Genomic DNA, 11,440 nt, shown 5'->3' with positions numbered 1-11,440 from the left:
GCTGGGACGGCACCGTGCAGCCCTGCGGGAGCCTGGGACAGATGTCCGTGTGCCTTCGGGCAAAGTCCCAGCCTGGGACAAGGCAGCCTTTCCCCACCCTTGAGCAGAGTCTGGCTCTCTTGCGAAAGGAAGGGTCACCGGTCCCACTGGAAACGGGCCAAGAGAATGAGCAGGTGGATCGTGCCGCACTCCTGCTGGGACAGACGTGTAAAACGAGCCCCACTGTTCCTCGAGAGCTGCGTGGACTCAGCCAGGGATGGGCAGCCCCGCACGCCGCCATCACACCGCTGGAGCTGTTCCAGCAGCAGGATTCCAGCACGCACCCCGGATGCCCCAGTGCATCATCTCGTGCCTGTAATTTACTGATGGAGGAAAATCTGACATTCCCCAGCCCCTGTCTGCAGGGTGTCACGACAAGGTGTGCCTCTGGATTTTGTCTGAAAGGCTGTGGGTAGCTCTTAAACCTGGGACAAGGAAACCGATGCTGTGAACTCCTGGCTGCTGTCTCCGTTCGAGGGGATAAATATAGACCTGCCTGCGCCTCTCACTACCCCTTTCACTGCAAAAGAGATTTTGCAACCATTAACCCTGGCCCCGCTGTGACTGACAAGCACACATTGACCGACACTTCTGGCCATCGGAAACCTCAGCGATTTGTTAATGTTTATTAACAGCTACACGGTCCCCTGGGGGAAGAGCCTGGCTTCCCCATGTAGGGCGTTGGCTGGCAGTGATGGGTTCTCAAGTATGAGGCAGGATGCAGTGAGGGTACTGCAAAGGGCACCAGATGCCAGAGGACTCGAGGTAGGATCCTGTTGCGTTGAGCTCATCTCCTTTAGGACAGCAAGTTATTTTTTGATCCACTCCTGAACAGCAAGGTTCGGCAGGGTAGGGAGGGAAAGCAGTGTTGTTCCCCACAGTCTTGGCATAGCTGCTGTTTTAGGGGGTGCTATAGGGCTGGCGAGCTGTGCTGGGGAGGGGGCTATGTCTGTGAGTCTCTGAGAGCCAGGATGACATGGGGCCAGTGCTGCTGTGCTAACACTCACATTTTTCTGTGTTTCCCACCCAAGAATGGACACCAGCACCAGGGGCATGGAGAACCAACTCAGGAGCCCCAACCAGAAGGTGGTGAGTGTTTTGGGGGGCTGCTAGCCTCATTCCACAAGGTGAGGTGGGAGCTGCTGCAAAGACCTGCTTTGTCGCTGATAAATTTATAACTACTTTGCTTTAGGAAATGCTGCTTTGTCCTTTAGGCAAAGCACTTTGTACAGGGAGGGGGGAAAGGGCAGTGGCAGGTCTGGCCAGTGGTGCTGGGTGGTGAGGGGGACTAAAAGGGACAGGAACACCTGGGCAGGGTGACCCTCTGTATACCTGGATTTCAGCAGGAGGAATCCAACACTGAGAGCTGACCTGGTCTGACGTGAGAATGGGGGAAAGCTCCTGGCCTCCCCCAGGACACCCACAAGTCAGCACAGAATGATTTTGCCAGAGAAGAATCCCAGATTTGCTTCCCAAGCTGTCACAGCAGGCAGCGACTCAGGGCTGTCCAGTGATCCAACACATCCTTACATGGCTCTGTCTTCTCCCTGCCCCACTGCACTCCTGCCCCAGCTCATGCTGCTCCTTCTGCCCCTAGTCCAGGTGCAAGGGACTGTTCCAAGATCATCTCTGTCCTGGGCTGCAAAGATAAACCACCTGTGCTTCATTCCAGACCTGACCTAGCTCCCTAGCTGAGATACATCTGCCAGGGACCTGGTAGTGGGATCATCCCATCCTGCCCAGCTGCCCCACAGAGACCCATGGGGTGAGCTTGGGGCTTCCTCAGCCTCCCCAGGCTGCCATGGAGCCCTCGTGGCCTTTGCCAGTCAAGCAGGACAGGACCCTTCACCAAGTGAAGGGTCACAGAGCATAGAGCCAGGAAAGCTGGAAACTTCCCTCCTTGCAAAAGCCTCCTTCAGGGCAGAGCTGTGGAGTTCCCAGGGGGAGAGCCCGTGGTGGGGGAGGCTGTCCCCATGTCCCCCCACAGCTCTAAGCATTGGCAGCAGCTTCTGAGTGTGGGCTCTTACTGCCTGCAGTAGAAGCTTGTATGAAATCCAAGGGGCTTTCCCCAATGCAGCACTAAGCATCATTGTGGAGTTCATCTGGGCAGTCCCCCCTACTCGGGGAGCCTGAGGAAACGTTTCCAGAACAGCTGCAGCTGGCTCTTTTATTTAATGGGGAGAGGGGGAAGAACACCTCCTCTTCCCCCTTTTTGTCGGTCACTTGCTCCCTCGTGAGTGTCCTGGCAGCGTAGATCCCCCACACCTCCCCTCCCATGTCCCTGCTGGTGACTCGTGCTGGGGCTGCAGTTTCCCCGCTCCAAAATCCGCTGCTTTCATCAGCCCTGTACCCTGTGTGCCCTGTACCCTGTGTACCCTGTACCCTGTGTACCCTGTACCTCAGACCGTGCAGGAGCTGGCTCAGGAAGGGCTCCAGCCTGGGGTGTGGGACCTGCGCCAAACACCGCCTTGGCTGTACAGGCAGCTGTGGGCATTTTCTGGCAGCAGGGCTCTGAGGCAGGAGTGCTCCCAGAAGAGCCCCACCGGGGATCTTCAGAGCCCATCAGGGCAGTCAGTGGGATGGGGATGGCTTACAACCCCCGCGGGTCTGCCTAGGCTCCCCGAGGGACACGTTCAGGCTTCGGAATCAGTGTTCTCCCCCCCCCCCCCCATTCTCACTGTTTTGCAGTACTTGCGTGTCTGAGCAGAGTTTAATTTCTCGGCCCCAGTTCAAAGGAGTTTCCAAGCAAGGCTTTCGCCAAGCTGTCGGCCACGGCCCCGCTCGCCCGGGGCAACCTACGGGTTGCAAATATCTTGTCTGTGGGTCCTGGCTCCAACAGGTGCCCGCGGCTGGCAGGTTTCCACCACCCTCAGCGGAGACATGCAGGGACGATCCTGCAGTGCAGCTGCTGTGGATCCACACCTGGAGCAGGCACAGCAGCCTCGGGCGAGCGTGGCTCTGACCCAGCTCGGAGCGGCTGAGCCCTGCAGCAGCGTTTGCATTAAAATGCGGGGAGGTGATGAATCCATCCGGATCACAGCATCGCCTTTCTCCCCGGTGGTGCCTGGCCCAGCCCTGTCCCGAGCTGAAAGCAAGGTCAGCACCTTCTCCTACCAGCCTGTTTTTGGAGACCTGCCCGGATTCAAGGGGAATTAAGGACGGCCCCCGTGTCTCAAGTGACTCTTGCCTAGGCACAGGTACAGATAGATTCGTGTTCCTGAGTTCTGGACAAACAAGTTTTCACCCCTTCGGCAAAATACAAACTCGTGCAACCTGGGAAGATGCTTTTCCCTGGAACTCAGTGTAATTTAAAAAAGTAACAACACAGGGATTTCTTCAAAGACTAAACACTTGCTCACACGCCAAGAAAAACAACTGGTTGATCTCTTAAATACTGCTGCCTTCTATCATCTGTGGCAGCACAGAGAATGTGCACTTGAGCTCAGAGATGTTGCAGAAGCGTGGGAACAGTCCCAGCCTTCCCAGATCACAGGTTTTCTTTGGTCATGTTCACCCAGGTGGAAAAAGATGAGTTTCTGTAAATGCCAGCACAAGGAGACAAGTACCCAGTGTGACAGCAGTGACGTGCATGTCATGGAAAAATGGATGCTGGGTTCTAAGCAATCTTAAGTTGGAACAGCCAAAACTGCCTCTCTTTAACTCAAGAGTGATGATGGGAAAATGGAAATTTGAAACATTTCCAGATATTAAGTGCTTTTGCATTTATTTTTGGCCAATGAGAAGTTCAGCTTGCCTGTGGGGGTTGTGTTCTGTAACTCTTCCAGGAAAATAAGCATGAGGAGAAGGTCCAGGATCCTGACAGAGAGAAGGACCAGCCTAAGGCAGACATGGGAAGCAAAACCTGGGCAGACCTGGCTGGGGAGATGAAGATATTCCTGTGGAACCCAGAGGAGAAAACATGCCTGGGGAGAACAGCCAAGAGCTGGGGTAGGTCCTTGCTCAAGCTCCACTTTAGGGGATTGTTGCCTTTTCTGCTTCACAACATACTCACTTGCCTGTGAATGTCCTTGATAGCTTGGACTGACCACCCCTGCCCATTTTTTTAGTGTTATGTTTCTAACCAGAGCAATAACTAGTGAGGAGGACAAGCAGAAAACCATGTTAAAGTTATGCTTGGTCTGGATGTTAATGTTGACTGAGAATGTGAAAGCAAAGATTCAGGCTGCCCAGATCATGTCCCGCAAAGAAGTTTAGAGCCTGAGCAAGCATGGGAGCTGCAGGTCAGTCTGCTGCAGTTGTGCACCCTTGCTGCCACCAGCAATCCTGCTCCTGCCTGTGTAAGTCAGGGGCTCCTGGGACAGTGGCTTTGGGGTCATCAGGTTGGTGAGGGAAGAGTGCCCAGGCTGCGGGGCAGGCGTTTAGTGGAGGATGCACCCCATGGGGCACAGCAGCCCTCCCTGCCTGGATGAGCTCTGGCTCTAGAAAGGGAAAGGAAGGCCTGGTTGTCACTGTCACCCTACAGCTTCCCAGGCAGTGACCAGGTGCCCACAGCAGAACCCACAGTGCTGTCAGAGCTGGCGGACTGGGATGTGCCACCTTTGGCAGTTCTGAGTGCCCTGTCTTCTTTATCCACATCCATGTGGCCTTCAAAATTTATTGTTGAGTCTGGAGGCCCCAGGGGGTTGAGAGCAGCCTGTGGGGTGAGCACTGCTGCAGGCTTGGTCCAAAATCAAGGTGCCACTGCACACATGGTGCCAGCCACCTTTGCAGCTCTGTTCTGCCAGCACACAGCCCCCTTGGCAGAGTGAAAATCCCAGCCTGATCCAGAGCTGCCTGCACATCCATCAGTGTAAGGCTGTGAAATACTGGGGGCTGCTGCTCGGTGTTTGCAGCCCTTGGCTGGCACTGGCAATGTGCCACAAGCCCCACAGCCCTCCCATGCCCCTGCCAAGAGCTCTGCATCTCCTGCAAAAGCCTGTGGTTACAGCTGGGAGAAACAAAGGAAGCTGCCCACCAGCACGAGAGGAGTCTGAAAACCTGTAAGCACGAGTCTGGGACAGACCTTGATATTCATGTTTGCTCTCTTGTGCCCTTTGCTGACCACAGAGGCAGACCAGTTTTTCTGCTTCTTTGCTGGATGGGAAGGCATAGATCGAAGTGTGGGAGCAGTAAGGTGACAGTCCTTAGTGATGTGGGTTTGGTTTTCTGGAGGCTCTTCCGGGTCCTGAGAAGATCCTTGTGAGAGGATTTGCTCAGTCTGGTGTGGATGTGACCCCAGCAGGCTACTGCTGGCAGTGCTAGCAGCACTGGGGCGGGTGCAGCATCCTCCTGTTCCCTGGGATCACCGTGCTCTGCTATATGACCCCCCTGCCCATGAACCTACGTGCCCGTGATGCACACACATGTGCTCACATGTCTCTACAGGGGGGCAGGAGAAGCTACTATGAAAATCAAAATTTATTCTAAAGTGAGAGCATTGGGAGATGAGTAGAGCTGAACTTTCCCACTCTCATCTCATGGGTGAGGAGGAGGGAATTTGCCCAGCCTAGGGCCGCTCCCCTGTGCTGGCTCTAAAGGTGTCCCCTGGGATGGGGGCCTCAGGGGACTTGCACTCACAAAATGCAGGGAGACAACTGGCCACAGGGTCATCACTGGAGGCCCCAGCTCCTGGGAAAGGCTGCACCCCCCTCTCTGCTGGTGACAACACTCCCTGCTGCACTGCAGGAAACATAAAATTGGAGCGGTAGCAGGAAGATGTCCCAACAAGCATCAACTTGATGCTCCAGCAGCAGCTCCAGCTCTGCTAGGCTGGGGCAAAGACACCATCCAGCATCACTCTGGCAGGGCTGGACATTGTCCCTTCTGTGCCACCAACAGTAGTGGTGGTCCCATCTGCCCTGGCTTAGCCCTCAGTAGGACACAGTCCCACAGTGGTTCCCAGCATGGTGGCCCTGGCAGAAGCACGGCAGGAGTGCACATCTGTGTTCCCAGGGCTCCCTCCAAGCTGCCGGGACGTTTCTCCTGGGAAATATTTGGGTTAGGACTTCACTTTGCTTTCTGAGCTGCTGCGTTTTATTCATAGGCTGTGGCCTCTTGAGACATCCTCAGCCATCAGCCTGGTCCAGAGGAAAAACAAACCCATTCCCTGAATGTCTGGGCTATGGAACAGACAGTGGTGCTGCAGCCCTGAGTGATGCTGCTTGCTCAGTCCCAGCCCCAGAGGACAAGAATTAGGGCAGGAGCATCACCCCACAGCCCCATCAGAAGTTTGGCTGAAGACACCGGGTACCTTTGCATGTTACCATGCCAGGAGGGAGTGGGAAGGGCAAGAGGGAATGCTGGGTCCATCTGTCAGAGAGAGCTGAGGCAGGTGGACACACACACCTGGTCCTGACACAGCTCTGGGAAGGGCCATGCAGCAAAAGGGATACAGAACCAAACAGCAGCTACCCTGGCCCCGGAGCAGCTGACAATCCTGCACCCAGAAACACCAGGGTCTGTGTGCAGGGCGGAGGGTGCAAGCTCCCACCTCCACCATGGACTCAGAGCTGCAGAGGACGCCGTGCTGAGCACGTCTGTGCATCCCTGTGGGACACATCCCACGGGATGTGCTCTGGTTGCCTTAACAGTGACATGCCTGTCTCTTTTGCAGGCTTGATCTTACTGTTTTACTTCATTTTCTACACGTGCCTGGCGGGAATGTTTGCCTTTTGCCTGTACGTGATGCTACTCACGCTGAGCCCCTACACGCCCAGGTTCCGGGACCGTGTGTCTCCGCCAGGTATGTACCCCAGCCAGACTGGCCTTGGGCACCTCTGCCCATCAGTGTCCTACCAAAATGGCATGTCTAGGACCTCAGGCAAAGCCCTGCTGGAGCTGTGCACTCCTACAGTCACTCAGCCCTCCCTAACACAGGCTGTTCTCATCTCAGGGCACTGGCAGAGCTGCAGGTTCTCTGCAGAGGATCAGATGTCTTAAAAAGCCCCATGGGAAGCATTCACCCTGATGATACTAATTGTTATTCTAATTGCACTGTTTACTGTTATCATTATTCTCAAGGTAAAATCCAAGTTTAGGCATTTCATAGGTGATGCTGATGCATTTCAGCTGCTGGTCCTTTATACTTCATGCCTTCAAAATAAAATGCAAATCAAGAGTAGCTTTTATGCATTACTATTTGGGGGAGTTCTGGCAAGGGAATGTTCAGAAAATCCTTTCCCTATGTCAGATGCAGCATTTTCCCCATGTTCTTGTGTTGGTGGGGAACACAAGGGCCCCTTGCCCTGCTCCCTGTCTGGAACTGGCCACACAGCTGGGAACACAGGGGACCTGCAGCCACTCTATGCAACCCCAAGCCCATCACTAACCCACATCACTGAGACTCTCCATATCTCCAGTGTTTCCTGGGATGTTTTGATGTGTATGGTGTTCTCCAGGGGTGAAATGAAGGTGAGGGATCAGTAGGTGGAGGAGAGAGTTGATTTGTGAGCTGGTGCTGCCTCTCTCATGCCTATGCCTGGCCCCAAGTTCAGTTGCGGTGCACCAGCCCCTGCAACACACAGCCCAAGCCCATGGCTGGTCCACCTACATTTGCTTTATCAGGGTCTGTCTCCTTCTTCAGGAGTGATGATCAGACCGCACTTGAATGGGTTCACCATTGCCTTCAATGTCTCCCAGCCCAACACGTGGCAGCCCTACGTGGACAACATGCACCACTTCCTAGCAGGTGAGCTCTTTGTCACCCTGGGAATCATGGTGAAGTTGTTTTTATCCATGGATACATGCATGCGGTGCAGGGGTCTCCTCCTGGGCATCTCACAAGCCACATCTGGAAAGAGAGGCTCACAAGGTCATGGGAGCTTCTGTGGGAGGGAGCTTTGCCTTTCCAGATATGACTTCCTAACGTGGATGTCCTCTGAGAGTTTGGATCTGTGCAGGTCTTGGGGGATTTTTAACATGTCTCTTGGTCCCCACCAGCTTATGATGACAAAGTTCAGGAGGAGAAGAATATTGAGTGTGTCCCGGGACAGTACTTCATCCAAGGGGGAAATGACAGTGAGGAGAAGAAGGCCTGCCAGTTCAAGCGCTCGCTGCTGCAGAACTGCTCTGGCATCGAGGACCCAACATTTGGCTACTCTAAAGGCCAGCCCTGCATCTTGCTGAAGATGAACCGGGTACAGAGAAAACTGCTTGTTTTAATTCCTTCCTTTAGGGCATCCCAGTGTGATGAAGACCACACAGGGACTGAAACTCCTTCACTTCACAGGCCCAGGGAAAAAGGGAACTAGAATCCCCAAACCTGCTGGCCATATCTATTAGAACACATAAAAAAGAAACACTATAAAACTTGCTCCATTTGATTTGCTGAGGCGTTAGTGCTCAGAGGGTCTTCTGCCAGGCCCTTCTTCATGAGGAACTGAGCTTTAGGGGAACACCCCAGATCCCAGCTGCTTTACAATGGGAGTTTTCTTAGAATTTAATTTATTTGAAGTCTAATAGCATGGTGGTTCAGTGCTCACTGCTGGGAAAATAAGCATGGAGGGGATGTGAACTGTGTGGGGAAGAGCCTCTGTCACTCCAGGAGTCTGGACTCTGTGTATTCTCTGTTCTGCCCCTGCTCTCAGGCAGCAAACTGGCACTCAGCCATGGGCAGGTTGCACTGTGTGGGGTGGCAGACCCTGCTGCAGGGACACACAGTTCCTGTCTTGAGCAATGTGACTGGCACCCAGAAAGGTTTAAGCCCTGGAGAAGGGAGGCAGCACGTGCTTGGCACTTAGTTTCATGCAAGCATGGATGTTTTTTGCTTTTGCAGATCATAGGCTACCGCCCTGGTGCTGGGGTCCCCGTGAGTGTGGACTGCAAAGTGCAGGTACTGCTTTCCTCTGTGCTCGGCAGCGTGGTGGGTACAAGGCCAAATGTCTCCTCCTGATGGACCTCACAGCTGGCACAATTTGTCCTCATTTTAGCCCCAAACACTCACAGGACCCAGCACTGCCCATGTGTCTGGGCACAACTGGAGGCCAGACTGCTGAGAGGGACAGAGGTCACCCGTCTCCTGCTACCCACGGTGCTCCTGCAGCCTCACGGGCACCACCCTGGGGCAGCCTGTGGAGCTGGGTGCCAGGTCCCAGCTAGAGCCTGGAGCTCAGTGGGAAGATGTAGGAACAGCTCATATCCATCTCCAGTAGCTCCACAGCACCCTCAGGCCTTGGGGGCACCCTGAAAGCCAACAGCAATGGGGTGAAGGAAGGGCTCCCACTGCTCAGGCAGCTGCTGGATCACACCCTTAGAGAGCAAAGGCACAGTAGGGAATCAACAGGCAGCAAACTGTAATCCTGCCCATGCCTCCATAGCTCCACTTTTCTCTAGCTGGAAGCAGGGCAGTGACTGGTTCACTGCAAACACAGCACAGCTGAGCTCAGCCAGGGGCTGGCAAGGGACATTTGCTCTGAGACAAGCTCTGAAGGGAGCTATATTTTGTGTCCATGTCCTATGTGCGTGTGCGCATGTGCCTCTGGTTTTTTTCCGATCACAGAAAGGCAACGAGAGTCACCTCAGGTCAGTGGACTTCTACCCTGGGAACGGGACGTTTGACCTCATGTATTATCCCTACTACGGCAAGTTCACCCATGTAAGTAAGGGTCTGGAATCTCTGTTATGCCTCCTTGGGAATGAGAGGGCAGGAGCTGCTGCACAGGGTCCAGATGTGCTTTCGGGCTATTTTGGGCAGATGTGGGCAGGGACAGAGGCCACGGACACTGGGATTACTGTGCTCTGTTTCTGTGTCTGACAAACTGTGTGTGTGTGTGAGTGTGTAACTGTGTGTGTAAGAGTGTGTGTAACTCTGTGTGTGTGTGTGAGTGTGTGTGAGTGTGTGTGGTTTTTAGGACAGCAAAAAGCATTTGAGAGTCCCATTGTCTGGTGTTGTCGTGGACAATGACCCCAAGAGGCAATGTGTAGTGATCCCATATTGCTAAGGCACAGACACAGAAAGGCTCAGCTGCAGAAAGGCTCAGCTGCAGCATCCTGAGGGACCCTGATGGACATCAGGCAGACACTCTCAGATGCCTGGAACCATGAACCATTTATGAATTATTTTACTGAACATAAAAGCCCTGCATTCTTTTCTGCTCCCTCAACAATTACACTTAAATCCCCCTCCTTTCCAGGTCAACTACACCTCCCCACTGGTGGCTATGCACTTTATAGATGTGCAGAAGAATTACTTGGTCCCCATTCAGTGCAGTCTGAATGGGGAAGGAATTATCAACGACCTGAACAGTGACCGCTTCCTGGGCCGAATCATCTTCACACTCAGCATTGGGAAGTAGCTCCTGCCAACAGCAGGCACTTAGGTTAAGTCAATCAGAGGCTTTTTCCTTTTTAAAGCATCAAGCCAGCATTTTTTTATGCTAGGAAAAACAGGCACATGGAGATTATTGTTAATTTATTTTTGTTCATAGTTAGGAAACCAATGAGATACAATGGCGTCTGGGTCCACATTATTAATCTTCTGATGTAAACATTATTAGTAAAAATTAAAAAGTTTTCCCCTGGGGAGAGACCCTGCAGAAGATTTCACTTTTGATTGAAACCTCTGGTATCCAAATGCTATTTTCGTAAGGTCTTTTATGAGTGATCCCTGTGGAATGCATCTTTCCTGGCTTTAAATTTTAATTTTTAGCATAGTTTTATGTGCATTTCTCAGGCAAAAGCTAAAAAGGAGGTAGTTCATTAGCACTATTCTTGTTAAAATAATAAACAGCAAAAATTCTGGATTATGCGTGCAATAACAGAGTTGAAAAGTGAAAATGGCAGCTCTCAAAATGCTTTCTAGGATCTCCAGCCCCAGAAGCACCTTTACTGCAGTAGCTTGTTCAGCACACCCAAGATGTTGAGCAAGGGACATAGAAAATCATTTGCCCTTGAACCTTTCCAGCTGCTCCTTTCTAAAGTGGGAAGATTATTGCATTTCTCCCTCCCTCCTCCTCACTCCAGTACTTTTCTCTGCCCCAGGAATCCTCACCCAGTCTCTTGGACAGGGATGAGTGAGAGGAGCTCTGCTCTCCTGTCACGGTTCACAGGTGGCTCCTGATCAGGCACAGAAACGCTCAAAGTTCCAAAGAGGTCACAGCTATAATGCTGCAGGAAAATGCAGGGAAATGCTCAGTCCTTTTATGGTTAAGGGGTCAATGTTGGTGTGAGTGAAGGCATCAGTTTATCACCCCGAAAGGTGAAACACACCCATCCTAGTCTGAGCAGAGTGTGCTGTCCTGAGCAGCCCGAGCCTCCCTCGGATGTGACAGAGACCAGCTGCATTCTGCTTGTTGGGGCTATGAGAACACAGCAGGACAGGACACCTCGGGATAATGTATTACTTGGAAAGCACACTTACTAAAATTACTGACTGAACAGGGGCATTATGGTATGTTTGTCCTAC

The 11,440-nt window shown here is 52.9% G+C and overlaps 1 protein-coding gene across 3 annotated transcripts; it reads left to right on the top strand.

Moving 5' to 3' along the window:
• The first annotated feature begins 720 nt into the window (after positions 1-720).
• On the top strand, positions 721-10,781 carry ATP1B4 (ATPase Na+/K+ transporting family member beta 4). 3 transcript variants are annotated; one of them, XM_082289554.1, is made up of 9 exons: positions 721-804; positions 1,071-1,128; positions 3,825-3,987; positions 6,653-6,781; positions 7,622-7,726; positions 7,978-8,174; positions 8,813-8,869; positions 9,536-9,631; positions 10,170-10,781. In XM_082289554.1, exons 1-9 carry the CDS (start codon positions 788-790, stop codon positions 10,329-10,331), a joined length of 984 nt encoding a protein of 327 aa, XP_082145680.1. In that variant the 5' UTR covers positions 721-787; the 3' UTR covers positions 10,332-10,781. The 3 variants fall into 3 exon arrangements, with proteins under 3 accessions (XP_082145680.1, XP_082145681.1, XP_082145682.1); XM_082289555.1 differs by lacking the exon at positions 721-804 and adding an exon at positions 822-878; XM_082289556.1 differs by lacking the exon at positions 721-804 and adding an exon at positions 870-888.
• The last annotated feature ends 659 nt before the right edge of the window (positions 10,782-11,440 follow it).

Source organism: Coloeus monedula (genome assembly GCF_965178545.1).
Source record: "Coloeus monedula genome assembly, chromosome: 12".
NCBI classification, from domain to species: domain Eukaryota; kingdom Metazoa; phylum Chordata; class Aves; order Passeriformes; family Corvidae; genus Coloeus; species Coloeus monedula.
Note: the sequence above shows the minus strand (reverse complement) of the source record. Positions and strands in the feature narration are given on the sequence as shown.